Raw genomic sequence first — 23782 nt, 5'->3', positions numbered from 1 at the left:
TTCAACAAAAACGTTTTGTTATACATCCCAAGTTAAAAATTAAATATGTTATCTCTGAATAAAGATGTCTTGCTTGTGTGTGCGCACGCGTGTGAGTGTATGTGTGGGTGTGTGCGTTTGTGTGTGTGTGTGTGTGTGCGTTTGTGTCTGTGTGTGGGTGTGTGCGTTTGTGTGTGTGTGTGTGCGCGCGCGCGCGTGTGTGTGTGTTTGTGTGTGTGTGAAAGAGAGAAAAAGAGAGAGCGCGTGTGTATGTTTGTATACTTGTGTGTGTGCGTGTGTGTGTGTGTGTGTGTGTGTGTGTGTTAGTGTGTGTGAGTGTGTGCGTGTGTGAGAGAGAGACAGAGATAGAGAAACAGACATGCAGACAAATACAGAGAGTGACGCACAGACAGACACACAGACAGACACACAGACAGACACACAGACAGACACACAGACAGACACACAGACAGACACACAGACAGACACTGAAAGATCAGAGACAGAGAGAACGCCTTTGTGTGAACGTTGAGTATCAGAACTCATAATCCGGGCCAAAACTGATACATCAATACCCAACTAATCTTGAAATCGAAGCACGCATTCCAGTTCCAATTCCAATTTCCAATGAAAACTTGATAACGTATAAGACAATATATTACAACACTTAAAGACACACTCTGTCGCTAAAAGTAAAAACAGTTCTGCTCACTATCTCCGAGTTTTTACGCGGGATAAGACTTTTTGAGACCACCCAAAAACATATTGAGAATTTTTGGACGGACTTTTTTGTATAACAATAATTAAGAAAATAATAAATGTTAGGTATGTATCCAAGTGAAGAGATGGCCTTATACCACGTGAAATCCTGGTCAGATCTGGGGTTGTGATCGTGTCGAATCGTTTAGACAGGAAGGACTGGGCCTTTAAGTAATACACAATAATTATTACATTACAGTCACACACGGAAACTAACACAGCAAAACTAAACACATTGTCACTTGTAAGAACATTATAATGTTATGATTAGAATTCTTCTCGTTCTACGGCACTCGGCAAGATACAAGAACAATAATGGGAAGCATATTTATAGATACAGACACAGAAATACAAACAGAATAGTTAGGAACAGGCAAAATGCAGCAAGCACCTGTTGGTGTTATCAGTAAAACTAGCACGACGGAGTTGTGTCCCTTGTCACGAACTGAAAGTAGGCTAGCTTATGACGGCTTACCAGTGCCAAAACCTAGGGTTACCATTTTCACGTGAAAATTACTAATTAACAGTGTTAATTATCAATTTTCATGTTGGCCTCGTTTTCAGTCTAAGAGTCCGCACTGAGAGGCTACAACGTCCAGCAAACATCGCTCTCACACTAATTCTGAAACATCTTTCAATAGAAGGCCTTATCAAGCAAGTTATACGACATGAAGATGCATGTCACAGTTTTCTGCAATAGCGCTTTCCTTAACGTTGTTTTGGGTATCTTAAAAAAAACTTTCGAATCGAAACTGTTTATAGCAGACGGACTTTTGATCGGCTGTGGTCTCACACTTTCACATATATTATATCTTTCAATATAATTCCTTATTGGACAAGTTGTCGGGCAGGCAGCTGAACCTCATATTTGTTTCCACTACCACACTCATAAATCTGCTCTGTAGTGTATTAGTGAAGGAAAATCGATCCGAAAACGTTCGAATCGAAAGAGGAAAAATGGCGGCCGGTCGGACGTCTGCTAAAGGTCCGACCATTAGCAGACGTCTCTCTTCGGTCAAGACTCTCACACTTTCACAAATATCTTTCGATAGAATTCGTTATTCAAAAAGTTATCGGACAGACGACTGTATGTCACGGTTGTTTACACATGCGCTCAGGTCTTATTGTTAGTTTGCATCGGATTAAAGAACTATGGACCAGAAAAGGTTCGAATCGAGATATGTTTTGCTGTGGCCGGTGTAACAGTCGCGCATGCGCATTGAACCTCTACAGTCAGGAGGCACATGAAAATTAGTCATTAACACGTGAAAATTACTAATTTACAGTTTTGGCACTAGTAAGCGGTCAAGAAGCGAGCCAAAACTGAAAAATTAGTAATTATAACACGCTAAAATTAGTCATTTTCACATTATTTTAATTTTCTCGTGAAAATTAGTAATTTTTACCACATAATTGTAACTTTCACGTGTTAATTACTAATTTTCAGTGTTGGCACTAGTAAGCCGTCATACTAGCTGACAACGTTTCTCTCTCGGGAAGTCAAAGTCGACTCTCTTCCGCGTGAACCGGCCGCACTGCGACAACGCTTTCTTTTCCAATAAACGTTCACGGCACAATAACCGACGGAACGTTTGCTGCTCTTAATGATCAGTGAAGACGACTATTTTATGGAGAAACTTCTTGTGGTGGTATGCAAATGTACTCGATTTACCATAAGCTGATTCAATGATCACTAGACAAATACGCGTCTTAGCTTTATTTCACGGGGGATAACCGGTCAAAGGCCGAACAGAAGCCGAAGGCCGCTCATGACACGTGTGAAGGCAAGTTTTGTCTGTTTTCTAGGTATTGTTTGATTTATGTCGGGATTTAAGGTAAGCTACTGATTCAGCGATGACTAAATTTGTTTCTCGATGCATAAAAAGTCAGGGAGCGATTGATATTTGCCCGTAAATAGCCTTCAAAGCTGAAAATGTCCGCGATCGAGCACCGGAAATGGCTGTTCGATGGGTACACAAGTAGAAATGTGCTTTATTTCACCAAATCAGCTCGTATTTGGTGTGGATACGGGATTCTAGAGGACGAAGGAGTCATAAGAGGTGCAAAGAAGTGCTATTTGGGAGTAGAATAAATCTTCCGAGACAGTAGACAAGAGAAGGTCATATTTGAGAGAAGCGCGTAGGCCGATTGTCTTTCCGACAAGCGAATGATACAGCAGATTAATCATTCGTTTTGACCAGAAACCTAGTCTCTAGTTTTTATGAATGAGTTTTTTAATTAAAACAATCACGAGAACTCTCTCGCTTAGCCTAATGGCTGTTCGATGGGTTTCGCAAGTAGAAATGTGCTTTATTTCACCAAATCAGCTCGTATTTGACATCGGTTTGGTATATATATATATTTTCTAATCCTACCGCAAACTGGATAGCAGACGCGGCACGACTGTTGCACCACACTTTGAAGTAATCCCACACTTTGAAGTAAATTACTTCAAAGTGTGGGGATGAAGTAAACCCATTTTTTACTTCAAAGTGTGGGGGGATCTTCCCACACTTAGAAGTAAACTCAGTTTTTACTTCAAATTGTGGGGGGATCTTCCCACACTTTGAAGTAACTTACTTCAAAGCGTGGGACTTTTGCATCGCCTGTTTGAGCCTGATGATTTTGTCCAAAAAAATGGCAAAGTCTTTTGGATGAGTGAACAGAAAAAGTGAGCGAGCCAAGAAACATAATGATGTTTGTTATCAGGCTTTAAGCAATGTCCCATTGTTGAGTGTGACGAAAACTCGTGATGACGATTTTAAAACATGTTGGGTCACGCATGGTCCAATCTTACATGGTCCAACCTTACATGGTCCGACCTTACATGGTCCAATCTTACATGGTCCAACCTTACATGGTCCAATCTTACATGGTCCAACCTTACATGGTCCAACCTTACATTGTCCAATCTTACATGGTCCAATCTTACATGGTCCAACCTTGCATGGTCCAACCTTACATGGTCCAACCTTACATGGTCCAATCTTACATGGTCCAATATAACATGGTCCAACCTTACATGGTCCAACCTTACATGGTCCAACCTTACATGGTCCAATCTTACATGGTCCAACCTTACATGGTCCAACCTTACATGGTCCAATCTTACATGGTCCAATCTTACATGGTCCAACCTTACATGGTCCAGCCTTACATGGTCCAATCTTACATGGTCCAACCCTACATGGTCCAATCTTACATGGTCCAACCTTACATGGTTCAACCTTACATGGTCCAATCTTACATGGTCCAATCTTACATGGTCCAATCTTACATGGTCCAACCTTACATGGTCCAGCCTTACATGGTCCAATCTTACATGGTCCAACCCTACATGGTCCAATCTTACATGGTCCAATCTTACATGGTCCAATATTAGATGGTCCAACCTTACATGGTCCAACCTTACATGGTCCAACCTTACATGATCCAATCTTACATGGTCCAATCTTACATGGTCCAATCTTACATGGTCCAATAATATATATATGGACCATGTAAGATTGGACCATGTAAGGTTGGACCATGTAAGGTTGCACCATGTAAGGTTGGACCATGTAAGGTTGGACCATGTAAGGTTGGACCATGTAAGATTGGACCATGCGTGACCCAACATGTTTTAAAATCGTCACCACGAGTTTTCGTCACACTCAACAATGGGACATTGCTTAAAGCCTGATAACAAACATCACTATGTTTCTTGGCTCGCTCACTTTTTCTGTTCACTCATCCAAAAGACTTTGCCATTTTTTTTGACAAAATCATCAGGCTCAAACAGGCGATGCAAAAGTCCCACGCTTTGAAGTAAGTTACTTCAAAGTGTGGGAAGATCCCCCCACAATTTGAAGTAAAAACTGAGTTTACTTCTAAGTGTGGGAAGATCCCCCCACACTTTGAAGTAAAAAATGGGTTTACTTCAAAGTGTGGGGCACATCCCCACACTTTGAAGTAATTTACTTCAAAGTGTGGGATTACTTCAAAGTGTGGTGCAACAGTCGTGCCGCGTCTGCTATCCAGTTCGCGGTAGGATTAGAAAATATATATATATATACCAAACCGATGTCAAATACGAGCTGATTTGGTGAAATAAAGCACATTTCTACTTGCGAAACCCATCGAACAGCCATTAGGCTAAGCGAGAGAGTTCTCGTGATTGTTTTAATTAAAAAACTCATTCATAAAAACTAGAGACTAGGTTTCTGGTCAAAACGAATGATTAATCTGCTGTATCATTCGCTTGTCGGAAAGACAATCGGCCTACGTGCTTCCCTCAAATATGACCTTCTCTTGTCTACTGTCTCGGAAGATTTATTCTACTCCCAAATAGCACTTCTTTGCACCTCTTATGACTCCTTCGTCCTCTAGAATCCCGTATCCACACCAAATACGAGCTGATTTGGTGAAATAAAGCACATTTCTACTTGCAAAACCCATCGAACAGCCATTTCCGGTGCTCGATCGCGGACATTTTCAGCTTTGAAGGCTATTTACGGGCAAATATCAATCGCTCCCTGACTTTTTATGCATCGAGAAACAAATTTAGTCATCGCTGAATCAGTAGCTTACCTTAAATCCCGACATAAATCAAACATTACCTAGAAAACAGACAAAACTTGCCTTCACACGTGTCATGAGCGGCCTTCGGCTTCTGTTCGGCCTTTGACAGGTTATCCCCCGTGTATTTTGTTTTCTGTCAACATGAACCGACAACAGGCGTGATCACGACAGTCGACATTGTATTATAGTTTAACCGACGTTTTTAAAATGGCGACGAGTGAAACAGGGTCAGCCACGATGAGCGGGAAAGCAGACGACTTTCGTCACTCCTGTGGGCTGTGCATGGAGCCTTACAACAAGGGTCGCATCCCTAAACTGTTGCCGTGCTTTCACTCTTTCTGCGTGTCTTGTCTGACGGCCGTTGTAGCAAACGTTGCTAAACCTGACGATAGCGTCCAGGAAAAGACCAAAACTGCCGGAACAGAGCCTGTGGAAAGCAGCTTGCAAGGAGGAGAGGCAAATGAAGATAATCTGGTCCCAGCAGAAAATGAAGATGCCGCGAACAAGGACGTGCTGGAAAAAGAAAAAGAAGACGTGGAGGGGGATCGTGACGGGAAACAGGATGTTGCAGGTGATGGAGAAAACGGCGTCGTTGGTAACCATGGTGACGTGTTTCTGTGCCCTAGCTGTCGCGCACCTGTCACTGTACCTGCGGGAGGAGTCGCTGCTTTACAGGTAGGTCACGTTTTGTTTTGTCTGTTTCGTTTTTATTGGAAATTTGCAGAGGTACACAGTTAGTCATTACTCTTTTGTTTGATTCAGGCATGGGAATTCCGAGAAAAGGTACACATTTCAGAGAGAAAAAATCCTCTTCGAAGAAAAATAAATCAAGGAATAAAAATCGAAAAAGAAAATATGCCTAGTATGACCAATGTCCACCATAAAACCGTCCCTTCATTCAGTGAGATTCCGCCCGCGTGAGTAACTTTTGCAAACAGCTCGAAAGAGCCCACGCAGTGGCGAACGCAAAGCGGGCGAATGTAATGTTGAACGAAGTTCAGTAGGGTAGTGCTGCTCGCGCGTCTTACTATTGTTGCAATTTTATACGACCATTTCTGGGAATGAAGGTGTCATTTGTGATCGATTTGTTAGAACAGATGTACCTGTTTACATGTGGTTGAAAGAGTAAGTGTGTTCAAATATTAATTCAGTTAAAGGATTAAAATGATCGTTGGTTACTGGCAATACAAAACATGTGGTCAGGTTTTTTTTGCTGTGTAAAATTCATGAAACATACTCCCAGAATGCGCCAGAGATTTCAAAAACATTCCGGATCCCTCTAGTTTTCAGAGTTGTTTCTTTAATTCAATTCCCATGCCTGTTCATTGTTTACGATATCGCATATATGCATATGGCAGGTTTCACGGTAATCAGACTCTTTGATGTGTGTAAACTTTGCCTTGAAATTACTTGCTTACTGTGTTGATTTTCATCATTTTTTCTGCTTGGCATGAGTAAGTATGGTATTTGCAATACAAAAAAATAAATAAAAGCTAAAATGTTTGTGTTTGAGCAATTATTTGAGCGAGTTTTTCGAAGCGAACGTGTGAATCCTGACAGACACCATTTCCTTGTCACATGACCCCATCTCAAAGTGTGATTCAAGCAGACACGAAATATCACACAAAACATATGATAATGGGGTTATTAATTCAATTAATACACAAGGTTAGTCTCTGATTAGATAAAATAGGGAAAAAATATCAAATGGGAGCATAAAACCGTTTCTGGAAAAATTTTCAATCGCCACCGAAAGTGTCTGTCAGTAAAAAAACCACGTGCTTTGTTTGCAAAGCAAAGCCTAATTTTACACATCGCGTGCTTTTGTCTGTTATTCTTGCTTGTGAACATCATTTTATTGATGTTCTTCACTGGAAAGCAGGTGTATCATCAACAGTATCACAAAATCGCAAAGAATGAACATTTTTGTTGTGATCCGACCGGTGTCTGTAGACGGAATCACACGTTCGGCAAACTTCGTTTTTAACGGAAATAACCGAGCCTTTCATCGGAAACGACGTTTCAACCGCTTCATATCGTCTGCAGGAAGAAAAAGAGGAATGCGATACCCAGTAAGTAAAACATTTAATCGTTTTTAGTGCCTTTTGATCAAGTTTTGTTGCGTCTGTCAGCAACGTTCGGCAACCCAACGTTCGGCACAGCGACGCGCGCATACGGATTTGCAGCATTTGCATTCGGAAAGTGAGGGATTTGTGAGTTCGTTTGCATAATTTCAATCGCTAGTAGGTTTTCCCTTCGTCTCCCATTGTTGTGTTTGCATGTTATTGGCATTTCATTGTGTAAATTGAAAGTTTGTGAGTAACAGTAGTACAATCTGTCGAACGTTGGCGACGCTGACAGACGCAAATATCGAACGTTGCCTTCAATGACAGAAGGGCTTGGCGATCATACTTTCGATTCGTGGGAACACAATATGGAGACAGCAATGTGCGCTCGTTACCACAACGGTCATGAACCGGTGTAACACGAAATTTTTACTCCACGAAAAATTGACTCCGGAGTAAACTTCCAGTAAAAATCTTGTACGAAAAAAGAACTCCACAAGGAACTAAATTTTTACTCCCCAAATATTTACTCCCAGTAAACATCTCGTACGAGAAACTTAGGGTCTACTCCTTCGTTTATAATTCGCGCAATATCCCATTTACGTGCAATCCCGTTTTGCCGCCGTCCCATTTTGGCGCAATTTCACAAGCCAAGCGTCATCTTACTATCGCATCCCATTTTGGCGCAATCCCGTTTCGCCGCTATCCCATTTTTTTATTTTTTATTTTTTATTTTTACATTTAGTCAAGTTTTGACTAAAATAATGTTTTAACGTAGAAGGGGAATCGAGACGAGGGTCGTGGTGTATGTGTGTGTGTCTGTCTGTGCGTGTGTATGTGTGTGTGTGTAGAGCGATTCAGACCAAACTACTGGACCGATCTTTATGACATTTGACATGAGAGTTCCTGGGAATGATATCCCCGGATATTTTTTTTATTTTTTTCGATAAATACCTTTGATGACGTCATATCCGGCTTTTTGTAAAAGTTGAGGCGGCAGTGTCAAACCCTCATTTTTCAATCAAATTGATTGAAATTTTGGCCAAGCAATCTCTGACGAAGGTCGGACTTCGGTATTGCATTTCAATTTGGTGGCTTAAAAATTAATTGATAACTTTGGTCATTGAAAACCTGAAAATTGTAAAAAAAAAAAATTTGTTTTTAAAACGATACAAATTTACATTCATCTTATTTTTCATCATTTTCTGATTCCAAAAACATATAAATATGTTATATTCGGATTAAAAACAAGCTCTGAAAATTAAAAATATAAAAATTATTATTAAAACAAAATTTCCGAAATCGATTTAAAAACAATTTCATCTTATTCCTTGTGGGTTCCTGATTCCAAAAACATATAGATGTGATATGTTTGGATTAAAAACACGCTCAGAAAGTTAAAAAGAATAGAGGTAGAAAAGCGTGCTATCGATCCTTCTCAGCGCAACTACTACCCCGCTCTTCTTGTCAATGTCACTGCCTTTGCATCGAGCGGTGAACTGACGATGCTACGAGTATACGCTGTTGCTGTAAAAATGCAGTGAGTTCAGTTTCATTCTGTTAGTTCGACAGCTTGACTAAATGTTGTACATGAACAAAGTATGCAAACCAGATGATCCAGCGACGTCCTTCCCAATTTATGTCCAATGGACGTCTACCCACAACACGCCACTGGATGCCGCGTGGTCAGCCAACCATGTGGTGCCAGTCGTGAAAACCAGGTTCTTTGTCCCACAAAGAGACATTCAAGTTATAGACTTTGTGACCGCTGACTTTGTCAGCATGGATGGAAAGGTGGAGAGATACAGGGCGGTGATCATCCCCAAGTCAACCCATTTCCCCGATGGGCCAGATCGAGAGGAGATCTGTGTGAAGTGTTTGCGCGCAAAAGACAATGAGAGATACTATGTCTTTCCTAATGTTGATGACATTTCATGCTTGCCAATGGCTCAGATAAAAAAAATCCCACCAACCAACCATGAACAACAGGGGGGATTACTTTTTTTGACATGTGATCAAGTCTCATTTGAGCGTTCACAGTGTTACCTGAGAATAGCACACCCCCTTGAATTGGGAACAAAGAAAAAGCGTTGTATATATGCATTTTTGAATGCTTTTCTAAAGTCATAAGTTCATTATTTGTGATTTTTTTTTTATGGATTGTTTTGCTGAATACATGCAGTTAAGAAATTGACCCCGTTTTCAAATTTAGGGGGTAGGGTTGCCCTATAGCCCACGTATGTCTGTGTGACTGTGTCAAATATCAATCTACTCTGCGTACAAAATGTATATATGTTTGTTTTTCGATTTTAGAATGATTTCTTAAGCTGGCTATAACTTCTGAGGTCTACAGGAAACGATAAAGATAAAAAATGTACAAAATATAAGTAGCGTCCTTTATCTTACCATTGTTCTGATCAATGCTGTCCCTTTATTTGCAAGTTAACCATTTTTCTTAATGTGTTCAAGGAGTATGTTAAAAATTATTATCAATGGTTGCTTTAAACTGCACCTTTGGGCAGTTATTATGCACTAAAGTTGTAAAACCATGTTTTGGGGGTTTTAGGATATAGCGTCTTGGAACGCCAATCATCTTGGAAATACGAATGTTCATATAATTTTTTTTACTGTTTTGGATAGATAAAAAGTTGAACTCTTGGTGCAAACTGTTTTTTGGTCCCTGTTTGACTATTTATTATTTTGGAATATTGTGTGTGAGGGGGAAACTGCAATCCTCAATATCATGAAACGTGCCATATCAGGAATAACCCGAAAGGCTTTTCTCCCGATCTTGCCCATGAGTGACGAAACTATTGTGTTGTTATCTGTTAAATCTGGGTTATCTGTTGAGAGAGAGAAAAATGGGGAAGGTATTTATATAACTTAGAGCTGAAAGACCCACCCCGCCTCGTGAAAACTCACCTCACCGTCTCAGGTCTGGCCAGGCGTATACATAGGATAAGACCATCCCTCCACTTGGTCACATACCAAGAATGAACAGCCTGGGTTCTCTTTGTGCACAGTGGTAGTTTTTTAAAGAATTAATTCTTTGTCTGAAAATAATTCATCAAACAATTCCAACTCACAATAGCATGCAGTCCGGACGTTGATTTTTGGTATGTGACCCAGTGGAGGGATTGTCTTATCCCTTTTTATAGCCTAAAAAGATCTTAAACGGTAAGGCCCAATTTGTTAAAGAGGCGGAATAGGCCTTTTAGTATTATAAGTCTGTGAACGTTTTTCCTCTGTGTGTGTGTCTGTGTTTTTCCTTGTGTATTTTTGGTTTTGGAGTTTGGCCTCTGTCGCAGTACATTTGCAGTGTATCAGCAACCCCGTGTTTAGAGTCACTGGTTTGTAAAACCTCACCTGTTTTCAGACCAACTTCTACCTGGATCTTGACCTTAACCTGGCCAAGGATCTTGGTTCAAAAGCAGTTACAGTCTGGTGCGAGATGTGCGAAGAGGGACAGCAAAGCGAGGCCACGCATTTCTGCAACAACTGTCAGCGGCGTATGTGTCGCTCGTGTCGACGACTCCATGACCTAGTTACCGGGACACGTGAACATCGTGTCGAGCCGATAACGGGTGGATCCGCTGCCAAATCAGTAAAGCCTACGGAGGGAAAGAAATCCTGCCAGTACCATCCCGACCAGCTTCTGTGCTTCCACTGCCAGAAGTGTGACGTCAGCATCTGTCTGCACTGCAAGCTGACGTCACATGAGGGTCACTGGACGGAGGACATGGCGACGGCGGCCATCCGAGCCAAAGAAGAACTGACCGGCGTGCTGACCAAGGCCAATAAGCAGGTAAGATGAAATCTGTGCAGATGGTTTTTGTTGTTGGTGGTTGTTGTTGGTGGTTGTTGTTGGTGGTTGTTGTTGGTGGTTGTTGTTGGTGGTTGTTGTTGGTGGTTGTTGTTGGTGGTTGTTGTTGTTGTTGGTGGTTGTTGTTGTTGTTGGTGGTGGTTGGTGGTGGTGGTGGTGGTTGGTGGTGGTTGTTGGTGGTGGTGGTTGGTGGTGGTGGTGGTTGGTGGTGGTGGGTGGTGGTGGTGGTGGTGGTTGTTGGTGGTGGTTGTTGGTGGTGGTTGGTGGTGGTGGTGGTTGGTGGTGGTGGGTGGTGGTGGGTGGTGGTGGTGGTTGGTGGTGGTTGTTGGTGGTGGTTGTTGGTGGTGGTTGTTGGTGGTGGTTGGTGGTGGTTGTTGTTGTTGGTGGTTGTTGTTGGTGGTTGTTGTTAGTGGTTGTTGTTGTTGTTGTTGATGGTGGTTGGTGGTTGGTGGTTGGTGGTTGGTGGTTGGTGTTGTTGTTTGTTGTTGTTGTTGGTTGTTGTTGGTTGTTGTTCTTGTTGTTTGTTGTTGTTGTTTTTCTTCTATTTCGCCCTCAACTCCTCTCTACCTTATGTTCTTTCTCTGTCTTCTTCTTTACAATCTTCATCGTTCTTTTCTTGTCCGTTGGGTCATTTGCTTATTTCTGCCTTGGCATCGTATGTGATGTTGTTTCATTGATGGGAGAGGGAAGTTGTCATGTTAAATACGTTGATTTGTGTACACTTTTTATACAATCAGTCTTGAGCAAACTTTCAGGTCCGCCTATTTTGTCTCATATATTTTACAGCTTCGGGTGGTTGACGCTTCCCTCAGTCGTCTGGAACGCGACACGCTTGACCTGACACGCCAGAAGCAGGAAGTGACGCGGCAACTCAATGCAAACTATGACGTCATCATAGCATGGGTCACGCGCGCGTCGGATGAAGCCCGGGAAACCTTGGAGGCGAAGGAGCAAACCGCTCTGAACGAAATCCAATTGGAGCAAGCGTCAGCGCACAACATCAAGGAAACCTTATCGGGAGTGGTGTCACGTGCTATGGCGTCGCGTAATGCTAGTCTAGGACCAGACCTGGTGCTGCTGAAGAACGAGCTTCAGGTGGCGCTACTCAGCGACGACACGTTTCATCACTACGAGAAGCTGGGAAGCAGGAAGCAGCCCCGCATTTTCTTCGAATGCAGAGCTGACCCGTCTGCCCTTGACCTTGACCTGGTGCAAGTCTACCTGGGAGGACTGCTGTAGGAGGGGGATGCCGGGACACAGGACAGCGCTTTGTCTTTCCGAGACCTGGGTGCACTTGTTCCCGAGCTGGAAGCCGAGATGAAGGCTCTCAGTGGTAAGTACAACGTTTCAGCAAATATAGACCTAAGGATTTATTATGTGTTATTTTGTAATTTTGATAGGGATCGATGTATGTACCTATCTACTGACGGCGCAATCTCTCTCTCTCTCTCTCTCTCTCTCTCTCTCTCTCTCTCTCTCTCTCTCTCTCTCTCTCTCTCTCTCTCTCTCTCTCTCACACACACACACACACACGCACACACACACACACACACACACACACACACACACACACACACACACACACACACACACACACTGCATGTCCTTGCTTTGTACAAGCGTGCAGGTATGTTCGTGCCCTCTTAGTTTAAGTACTTCTCTTTTAAAGAAACAAAACAAGAGCCTATGACGTAGATCGTTGGCGGAGAATGTGATGTTTGTTTAGGTTCGATGATGCCCCTCTAAATACGGTTCGTTTCATCAGCGTATATGCAACACAAAGCCGGAGTACTCTTGAAGCAGTCTGTATTTGGCATACGCCGAGCAGTTAGATTGCATTGTGAACGTGACAGTGGAATATTTTTTTAAACACAAAAACACATAGTCTAATAGCTTCTTCTTCTTCTTCAGCGTTCGACGGTTGTGTCCTTATAATCGTAGGCCTGCTGAATGAACTCGCAGGTTCTGCGCAGATCTTCCACAGTTCCCCAAAGTTTTGTCTTTCTTTCTTTATGTATTTGGTGTTTAACGTCGTTTTCAACCGTTCAAGGTTATATCGCGACGGGGAAGGGGGGGGGGGGGATGGGATAGAGCCACGTGTTAATTGTTTCTTGTTCACAAAAGCACTAATCAAAAAATTGCTCCAGGGGCTTGCAACGTAGTACAATATATTACCTTACTGGGAGAATGCAAGTTCCCAGTACAAAGGACTTAACATTTCTTACATACTGCTTGACTAAAATCTTTACAAACATTGACTATATTCTATACAAGAAACACTTAACAAGGGTAAAAGGAGAAACAGAATCCGTTAGTCGCCTCTTACGACATGCTGGGGAGCATCGGGTAAATTCTTCCCCCTAACCCGCGGGGGGTCCAAAGTTTTGTGTCGGGGGTTGTCCTCTCTGGCCAGGTAGTCTCATAGCACAGTTCGACCTAGAAACGCACATGCGCAGTTTCTTGAAAGAGAAGTGAACAAATAAAAGATGTCTATATACGTTAAGTACTTCTATTTGCAGACAAAGGCCAGGTCGAAAACGTGTCCTTCCATGCCTTGATGACGAAGACTCCTACATACAACAGTGGACATAAGATTGTTTTCGATCAAGTCAAGTTCACCCAAGGGAATGGCTACAACCCTGCCGACGGTGTCTTCACTGCAACTGTACCAGGCACATACATGTTCATGACAACAGTAAGAACGACTACGGCGATGGTAACGTCGTGAATGCTCACATTTTTGTGAACGGCAATGCCTGTGCATACATTGCCAGTAGTTACTCGTACACTGCCCACTGTGTGGCTGAGCAAAAGAAAGGAGACCAGGTTTGGGTGCAGGCAGGATGTAACTTAACGTGTCAAGCCACCTACACCATGTTTTCTGGTGCACTTGTGTCCAAATAACTCTTTTCTAAACAAAACAAAAGTGAATCAAACAATCACAGAATGATTTCATTGTTTGCGCCATTTGAGTCGTAAATGAACACAGATTATCCTTTTGTTTTCCGCTTCAGTCATTGTCAGTATACACGCATTCCTCCAGTTATCCTCTGCCCTTTCTGTGTGCTTCATTTTAGGCTCACGTAAGTGTAGCCTATGCGATGCTAAACTTTGTCTGTCTGTGCGTGTGTATGTGTGTGTGTATGTGATAGAAACTTTAACATTTGACTAAACACAGAAATACTAATTTTACCTGGTTATTATCCAAGCAACAGCTTCAAAATATTGAAGCAATGATCAACATTTCGTCGGCACGTATGTAGTTAAAGTGTGTATCCAAAGAAAACGGGTGGTGGGGGGTTTGGGGGGGGGGTAAAAACAGGTGACGGGTTTGTGTCGTGTGTGGTATGTGGACCAGGTCAGGGGTCAAGTTTAGGTCAGATCGCGTGAAGGATTGTTGTATAGATACAGTTATCACCGAGCTGCAGTTCGCCGATTCGGATAAGACGTTTTCACATTGTTCGGTTTCGTAGCTCCAGAAAAATAGATAAAGAAGACACCAAAGGAGATTTCCTACTGGAGGTTAATCTGCTCAGCGTGTTTCCAGTGTCTGCGCGAGGAAGCGAGCGCAGTGTCGTAAGTAGGCTACAGACAGACAGATCTAGATCTAGTGTCTCGCACTCTTGCACCGTGTCACTTATGCTTACTGTGTGTGTGTGTGTGTATGTGTGACGGAGTGATTGAGTTTGTGCTACTGTTTGTCGATTTCTTATGTGAGCCTTGAAGGCTTTTATTTGTTTGTTTGCTTAACGCCCAGCCGACCACGAAGGGCCATATCAGGGCGGTGCTGCTTTGACATATAACGTGCGCCACACACAAGACAGAAGTCGCAGCACAGGCTTCATGTCTCACCCAGTCACATTATTCTGACACCGGACCAACCAGTCCTAGCACTAACCCCATAATGCCAGACGCCAGGCGGAGCAGCCACTAGATTGCCAATTTTAAAGTCTTAGGTATGACCCGGCCGGGGTTCGAACCCACGACCTCCCGATCACGGGGCGGACGCCTTACCACTAGGCCAACCGTGCCTGTCCTTGAAGGCTTCGCCTCTTGTTACTGAATAGATTCTATTTCGGCTTAGTGTCCACCGAACACTCCCCCTTTCTCTATCTCCAGCCCAAGCCCCAAACTCCCGCCCCTTTTCCGTTTGGGGGAAATGTCTGCACAGCGTACAGATACATTTTTAACGGCAAAATGTTATCACAGCACTGGCACTATGTTTTGTTTGTCGTTTACTACGGATCTGGTACCGGATCTTGACACGAACGGAGTGAAAGGGGTTACCTTTCGAAACGGTTCCTTCCTCCGAAAGGGGCGTATGGCTGCCTAAATGGCGGGGTAAAAACGGTCATACACGTACAAATCCTCTCGTGCAAAAACACAAGTGAACGTGGGAGTTTCAGCCCATGAACGCAGAAGAAGAAAAAGAAGAAACGGTTCCATCCCCGTTTCCTCATTGAAAGTCATTCCACATCACGATGTTAATGTTTGTTTGTTGGTTTGTTTTTTCAAATTTGTATTGGAAAGCTTTTGGAGATTTTGTTAAGCGTGGGTTAAATGAGAAGGTGAGTGGGGTATTAACTTGTTATGCGATGTTTTCCGGTATTTGCGTTTAGATCATTTTGTGTCATGACAATGGCAATGGTTGAGAAGTTCCATACTCATCTTTCGTTATCTAGACGGTTTATGAATGAGTGTAATACCTGATTGTCCGTACAATAATACGTTGTTAAAGTTCATATGTATGTGTACATTCCGAGAGAATGTGCTTCAAATAGATAAGTTGGACGTGTCTATGAACAAAAAAAAAGCTATCTTTGTATGCTTGCTATGACGATTATGTTAGACCTGTACAGAAACTAAACGTGCTATCTTTGTATATTTTCTTTGAAGACTATGTTGGACCTGTATAATTATAAACTAAAGACGTGTTATCTTTATCAAGATTGTTGACTCTGTGCACAACCCTTCTTTTAGAGAGATAATGTTGGACTTGTTTGTAAACTAAAAAGTTCTCTTTGTTTACTTTCTATCAAGATTGTCGAAGACGTACTTTGCACACAAATTCGTGTAAAACTATAGATGTTTCCAATCGCTGATACAGCTTCGTTTATTGTGATTTCGTTCTTATATTTTGTTATATTCTTTATTATAATTGTTACATTTCACAAGTCTGTTTCAAAACTTCATTTCAGTACCTGTTCTTTTCTTCGACGCAAGTACAGATGATGATACAAATCAGCTCGCTTTTTTGTTTGATTTGATTAACCCAAAGTAAGCATGGGCTGTCAGAGGAAATTACTTAATACTTCTTGTCAAAAAAACCCACCTGTTCACTAGGAAGTAAAATGATCAGGACCTATTAATCAACGGTTTACGAGCTGCGTATCAACAAGCAACTCCTTTTATTAAACCCCGTCGACCTACTTAACAATTTACATTACGTGTATCAATTATATATTTAAACAAAAACATTTATTTCCTGATTCTAATTAATCGATTGAACTGCGGTTCTAGCACTTGTCATGTTATTGTTTATCAGAGACTGTGCCATGTAGCCAAGACAAATCGGACACACCAACATTAATGCACTAAATCTTAAAACCAAATATAATTACATTTAGTTGTCCTGAAATAAATCTATCATCGACTCCAGAATGTAAACACTTAAACAACCCGCTTTTAGGTCCAGGAACATCACGTATTTACTGAGCTACATCCCCTCCTCGTGTGGTTGTCACCACTTCCAATCTATCATCATTACAAACACAAAATATATCTTTTCACATATCATTCAGTAGCAATGCCTGTGATGAATACCAACAAAGAGAGCAAAACTAGAAACGTACGATACAAATCAATCAAAGCAAACAGCATGCAAAGAGTTTTCAAATGTATTTAAAATAGATTGTGCAATTCATAAACACAAAACAACAAGTCGCGTAAGGCGAAAATACAACATTTAGTCAAGTAGCTGTCGAACTCACAGAATGAAACTGAACGCAATGCCATTTTTCAGCAAGACCGTATACTCGTAGCATCGTCAGTCCACCGCTCATGGCAAAGGCAGTGAAATTGACAAGAAGAGCGGGGTAGTAGTTGCGCTAAGAAGGACTAGCACGCTTTTCTGTACCTCTCTTTGTTTTAACTTTCTGAGCGTGTTTTTAATCCAAACATATCATATCTATATGTTTTTGGAATCAGGAACCGACAAGGAATAAGATGAAAGTGTTTTTAAATTGATTTTGACAATTTAATTTTGATAATAATTTTGATATATTTAATTTTCAGAGCTTGTTTTTAATCCAAATATAACATATTTATATGTTTTTGGAATCAGAAAATGATGGAAAATAAGATGAACGTAAATTTGGATCGTTTTATAAATTTTTATTTTTTTTTACAATTTTCAGATATTTAATGACCAAAGTCATTAATTAATTTTTAAGCCACCAAGCTGAAATGCAATACCGAAGTCCGGGCTACGTCGAAGATTACTTGACCAAAATTTCAACCAATTTGGTTGAAAAATGAGGGCGTGACAGTGCCGCCTCAACTTTCACAAAAAACCGGATATGACGTCATCAAAGACATTTATCAAAAAAATGAAAAAAACGTATGGGGATTTCATACCCAGGAACTCTCATGTCAAATTTCATAAAGATCGGTCCAGTAGTTTAGTCTGAATCGCTCTACACACACACAGACAGACAGACACACACACACACACACACACACACACACACACACATACACCACGACCCTCGTCTCGATTCCCCCCTCTACGTTAAAATATTTAGTCAAAACTTGACTAAATATAAAAATAGAAAATGAAGAAACTTGCCAAAGACTGAAAAGGGTAGGCACAGACTTCCCGGATCTTGAATGACCCAGTTGACAAACATCATGTAACAATTCATCTAACCATGTTTGCGGTGTTTTAAAGATTGAAACACTTAGAAATGTTCCTCTTCATATTCCTCCTGATAAAGAATGTTGTGGAATGGAGGGAGAAAACATGTAATCGCCGCTTCAAGCAATCTGCATTTACAGAATAGCGCCAGAAAACGTTGTGGTAGTGGAAAGACACGAGAAGCTGGTCCTGTCCTTTGTACCAATCCACACACGTTTGCCTTTGTCTACTCTAACGACAGCGTGCGCAGTAGACGAACGGCAGGCGTTGAAATTTGCAAGCTCTGCGTTTTCCAAAACTAACTTCAGATTGACATTCTTTGTCTTGGGAAAAGAGTCGACCGTTACGATGAAGATGTAAGTTCCAGTTTCAGGGGCAGTGAATATGCCGGTCGTCGGATCGTAACCACCTCCCTCGTTGGAAACAGCGCTGTTGAAGACCAGTGTCTGGTCAGCCGCAGAAAATTCCTCCCCTGCGGTCATGCGGGCATGGAAGGATATCTTCGTCCTTTCATCTTTGCCTGCGGGCAAAATGACACTGTATCTTTACTACTCTTACTCTCTCTCTCTCTCTCTCTCTCTCTCTCTCTCTCTCTCTCTCTCTCTCTCTCTCTCTCTCTCTCTCTCTCTCTCTCTCTCTCTCTCTCTCTCTCTCTCTCTCGATAAGAATCGTACTAATTCTTAAAACATTATCCATGTTTTGTTCCCGAAAATAATTGTACACATTTATTTACCTTATCAGCTTAACCAAACCTGCTTACAGCACTTATAAAACGCAAACAAGGTGAACAGGCCAGAAAGGCTAATCCAGCACTGTGATGGTTAAAACGTTTCCGGACCCTTGAAAGTAAATTCGAGACGGATAGTGGTTAGAAACTTGCCTTGAAAGTGTTCGTTAATTACATAATGAAAGTCCAAAAATGTGTGATGAATGAATCAGATGGTTTACACACACACACACACACACACACACACACTCTCTCTCTCTCTCTCTCTCTCTCTCTCTCTCTCTCTCTCTCTCTCTCTCTCTCACACACACACACACACACACACACACACACACACACACACACACACACACACACACACACAGATAACTGAAGGAGAACAAACTCAGAAAAAGCTATACTTTTAAACTTACCAGACAGTTCAGCTTGCAGTGTAGTGACAGAATCATTCAGCTCTTTAAATGACGAGGACTGCTTCTCTGTCAATGTATCCAAGGCAGCTTCTAGTTGCAAGACTTTGCTGGTAAGCTCTTTTTGAGACAGGGGTGGCGTTTTGGACTCTTCACTCTCCTCTTCTTCCGCAAGGACCCCCGTGTACGTCCGCAGCGTGCCAAGATCCACAGCGTCAGCGTCAGCCTGGCACGTGAAAAACGTCAGGTTATCCTTCCTGTCTTCCAGCTCGTTGTATCTATCGAGGACGTTTTTGTCGAGCAGCGCCGCTTGCAGCTCGTTCTTCATCAACACCGTGTCGGGTCCGAGAGCAGATTGGCGGGACGCGCGGGAGACTGCTCCTGAAAGCGTGTCCATGGCAACGCGAGCGGCCGTCTTCTCCGAGCTTATGTCGTGTAGTGAGGTTCGCGCTTTGGCAGTCAGCGATTCCAGGAACTCGTCACGTGCTCGTGTGGCCCAGGCGACGATGACGTCATAGCGGGTGTTGGCCTGTTGTGTCAGTTCTTCCTTCTGACGGCTAAGCTCCCCTTCGTCTCTCTCCAGGCGACCAACAGCGGCTTCCACTGACCGCAACTGAAAGACGGCACAATAGTGATATGGAAAAAACTTGTCGTAGAATAGATAATAGGGGAGAGTAGAGAAAGAATGAAAGACAAAAAGGATCTAAGTTAACAAACTGAAGATGAAGGAAAAAGGGAGGGGGGATGTATGGTAGTTTGGAGACCTTAAATTGGGGTCTAATTGTTGTTTTTGTTGTTGTTGTTATGTTTGTCGTTTGTGTGTGTGTGTGTGTATGTGTGTGTGTGTGTGTGTGTGTGTGTGTGTGTGTGTGTGTGTGTGTGTGTGTGTGTTTGTTTGTTTGTTTTTGTTGTTGTTCGTTTGTTGTTGTTGTTTTTGTTGTTTTTGTTTTGTTCTGGTCCTCTGTAACAAATGATTATCCGTTAAAACGAATTAGATTCAGTTGCGAATGTAATGGGAAAATTAAGGAATAGGGGGCATTTGATATCATTCTTTCTTTGTCTTCTTTCTTTATTTGGTGTTTAACGTCGTTTTCAACCACGAAGGGTTATATCGCGACGGGGAAAGGGGGAAGATGGGATAGAGCCCCTTGTCAATTGTTTCTTGTTCACAAAAGCACTAATCAAAAATGTGCTCCAGGGGCTTGCAACGTAGTACAATATATTACCTTACTGGGAGAATGCAAGTTTTCAGTACAAAGGACTTAACATTTCTTACATACTGCTTGACTAAAATCTTTACAAAAATTGACTATATTCTATACAAGAAACACTTAACAATGGTAAAAGGAGAAACAGAATCCGTTAGTCGCCTCTTACGACATGCTGGGGAGCATCGGGTAAATTCTTCCCCCTAACCCGCGGGGGGGATTTGATATCATTCTTTTTACTGATTTTGTATTAGTTTTAAGTAATAACGGATAATTCTTGGTAGCAAAAGCGCACTAGTTGTCATTTTTATTTGAAGCTTACCTGCTTGTTAGCTTCAGAGAGTACTGCTGTTATCTCTTCTTTCGTTCGGACAGCTGCAGTTGCCACGTCTTCCGTCGCGTGACCCTCGTGTGACGTCAGCTTGCAGTGCAGACAGATGCTGACGTCACACTTCTGGCAGTGGAAGCAGAGCTCTTGGCCAGGATGCGTAGAGCAGCGTTTGATAGGCGCTGGGGTCATCCAGGTCATCTCATGAATATCCAACGCTCGCACGTGATGCTCGCGAGGGTCCGTGAACTTGTCGTGCAGACGACGGCAGGTGCGACACATCCGCTGACGACATTTGTCGCAGGTGAAGGAAGCTTCCTGTGAGGCTGCCTCCTCACACATGTCGCACTGGGGTGGCGGGTGTGTGATGTCGTCCGTGTCTTCATGCTTCAGGTAAAAGTTGTTCTGGCGAGAAATACAAAACAGGTATTGGATACGGAGTCCTACCGCTGTCGGTTTTTTTGTGGAACAGTATCCGCGTCTAGCGGTCACCTCCGGCATTTTAGGGATATTGGGAGAAAATAACAGAATTTGATAGAATCGTCAACCGGTCAGTTCAAAACAAAACTAAAACTGACCAGTTTCGATCGCTGAAGAAATGTGTTCGTATGTAAATGAATCTATTGATATGTCATTAGAGAGAAAATTCTTGTGTGAAATGTTTTGTTCTAATTGTGTTATATACAATACCGGTTTATGAAATACCGATCGCGATCACCCTTGCGACTGATCTCATTATTTTTTCTGAAAACAAAGCAAAACTTTAAGGCCGCGAAGGTTTGGGCCAGGCCGTAAATGTAATAGGGAGCCGGCGTAACACCCCCTTCTGCCCACCTCTTCAAGACTTTCTTCCTCCCCTTAGCACCCTCTTCCTACGCCCTGATCGATCTGGTGCAACCTGAGCCCACAAATGACCCAACTACTTTCCAAAACCGTCACTTAGAAGACAAAGGCCGGCTCCTAGGGAGGTCCGGGGGCATGACCCCCCGGGAAAATGTTGATACAAATCAAGGAAAATGGAGCAATCTGGTGCAATCTGAGCCATCAATTTTTCTTTTAAATATTCTCAATTTCATTTTTTTATTTTTTCAGGCTAAGGGGGCTCGGACCGGAACACCCCCCCCCCCCCTGTATCCGCCCCTGCACACACACACCCACACACACACACACACACACAAATACACTTTCTCTCTCTCAACTTTGTTTTGACAACATTTGCTTTTTATAATGATTGTTTTCGGTGATTTGCCCAAAAGTTCCAAGTAGTCTTCTTCTTCTTCTTCTGCGTTCGACGGTTGTGTCTAGGGTCGTAGTTCCGCTGCTGTCGTGAACTGGAACGTCGCTTTCAGGTCTTCTGACGTTCCCCAGAGCTTGGTCTCCAGTGTAGCTCCTTCTGGCCAGATCTGGTTCCGCGGTAGAGTGAACTTTGTGCATGTATTCAATACATGTTCTACTGTCTGGTCCAAGTAGTCAAAAATATCATCTTCTATATAATAGGTAAAAATGGATAACGCTTGTCGTTAATTGGCCCGGAAATCGACCACGCGAAGTGTGCTTCGCGAAGCTGGGCGCACGGAGCTTCGGCACTGAGTTTTCGGTAAAAAGACTTCGCGAAGTCGACTTCGGGCTCAATTAATAGCATTATTGATGAAGTTTACCTGTAAAGCGGCGACTCCTCCACGTGGAATGGTGACAGGGGCACGGCACGTGGGACACAGAAACACGTCACCATGGATACCACTGAACTCACGACCTTCCTTTTCACCTTCACCTCCCAGATCTGCGTTATTTTTGTCGCTTTTATCTCCTCCATTTTTCTCGCTCATTTCTGTTCCTTCTCCCATTCCTTCTTTTGTCTCTCCTTCCATTTCTGTTGAACGATCGCCGGCTTCTTCGACTCCACTACCTTCGCTCTTCTCTGGCGGGTTGTCTCGAGTAGCTTTGGTGACGGGTTTTGCCAACGAAGTCAGGCAAGAAAGGCAAAAAGTGTGGAAGCAGGGTAGAATCTTAGGACTTCTGCCTTTATAAGGCTCCATACACAGTCCGCACGTATGGCGAAAGTCAGTTTCTCTTCTACTTTTCTTGCTCTCTGCGTAGCTCGTCGCCATTTTGTTTGAGTGAAGGCGGGTATTCGCAACACGTTTTAACGAAGGGGGAAGGGAGCAAAGTAACTGGGAGCCAGTCCCAATTTGACGTTGCTACACTGCGCTGTTGTCTCTTGACAGTCGTCTTGCACTGCGACATATGCCCATCTTTGTTTTGAATTGTTTTCGTCCTTACTCGGCTACAGTCGCAACGGGGCCACGGTAGGCAGGCTGTTCCGTTTTGCTGCAGTCACCCTGAGTGTGTCACACGACTGGGCGAAAGACGAATACTCTTTTCAATCCCGCCAAGGTGGCCCGTTTTTGTCGTCTGCTTCACTGACTCGAACAGACGACAGCGGGCGGTTCACGCAGACAGATTATTTACACTGTTCTTTTTTTCTCACAGTTGCATGAGGCCTACTCACTCTGCATAATCTTACAGTACACGTAAACGGTGAAGTGCACAACTTAGCTCATTTCTGAGAAAGTGGGTCGATCTACTTTCTGTTCGGCGCAGCAAGGGACACAACTCCGCTATTGCCTTACAAAGGCATCGTTCCAAAATGCTTCTGTGATAAATACACTCGACTAACTAGAAGTGTACCTGTGTTACACACAGGCGCATGATACATATGTTGAAAAAGGATTTCAATTTTCTGTGCATGAGATCAATAACGTGGATGGAAAGTTGTTGTTGTTGTGTGTGGTTTTTTTATCACGATTGAGTTAGACCATCTTGTAAGGCTATAACTAGTTATAAAAGTATCGAGAGAGGAATCAAGCGTTTTTAACATTTAGTCAAGGTTTTACTGAATATTTCCCGGAAGACTGATTGGAAATCGAGACTAGGATCGTGGTGTGTGTGTGTGTGTGTGTGTGTGTGTGTGTGTGTGTTTTGTTAAGTCACAATAGAAGACGGGCG

At 42.7% G+C, this 23782-nt stretch overlaps 2 protein-coding genes across 2 annotated transcripts; one reads left to right on the top strand and one right to left on the bottom strand.

Moving 5' to 3' along the window:
- Positions 1 to 5426: 5426 nt before the first annotated feature.
- On the top strand, positions 5427 to 16412 carry LOC138962632 (E3 ubiquitin-protein ligase TRIM56-like). Its single transcript, XM_070334530.1, has 4 exons — positions 5427 to 5973; positions 10741 to 11169; positions 11974 to 12520; positions 13707 to 16412. The coding sequence occupies exons 1-3, from the start codon at positions 5506 to 5508 to the stop codon at positions 12424 to 12426; spliced, it is 1350 nt and encodes a 449-aa protein (XP_070190631.1). The 5' UTR covers positions 5427 to 5505; the 3' UTR covers positions 12427 to 12520; positions 13707 to 16412.
- Positions 12977 to 23333, bottom strand: LOC138962631 (E3 ubiquitin-protein ligase TRIM9-like). Its single transcript, XM_070334529.1, has 4 exons — positions 22435 to 23333; positions 20771 to 21181; positions 19244 to 19853; positions 12977 to 18623 (listed from the first exon to the last, which is right to left on the bottom strand). Exons 1-4 carry the CDS (start codon positions 22882 to 22884, stop codon positions 18238 to 18240), a joined length of 1857 nt encoding a protein of 618 aa, XP_070190630.1. The 5' UTR covers positions 22885 to 23333; the 3' UTR covers positions 12977 to 18237.
- Positions 23334 to 23782: the final 449 nt, after the last annotated feature.

This window comes from Littorina saxatilis, linkage group LG3 (assembly GCF_037325665.1).
Source record: "Littorina saxatilis isolate snail1 linkage group LG3, US_GU_Lsax_2.0, whole genome shotgun sequence".
NCBI classification, from domain to species: Eukaryota; Metazoa; Mollusca; class Gastropoda; order Littorinimorpha; family Littorinidae; genus Littorina; species Littorina saxatilis.
This window is presented reverse-complemented; position numbering and strand designations above follow the sequence as displayed.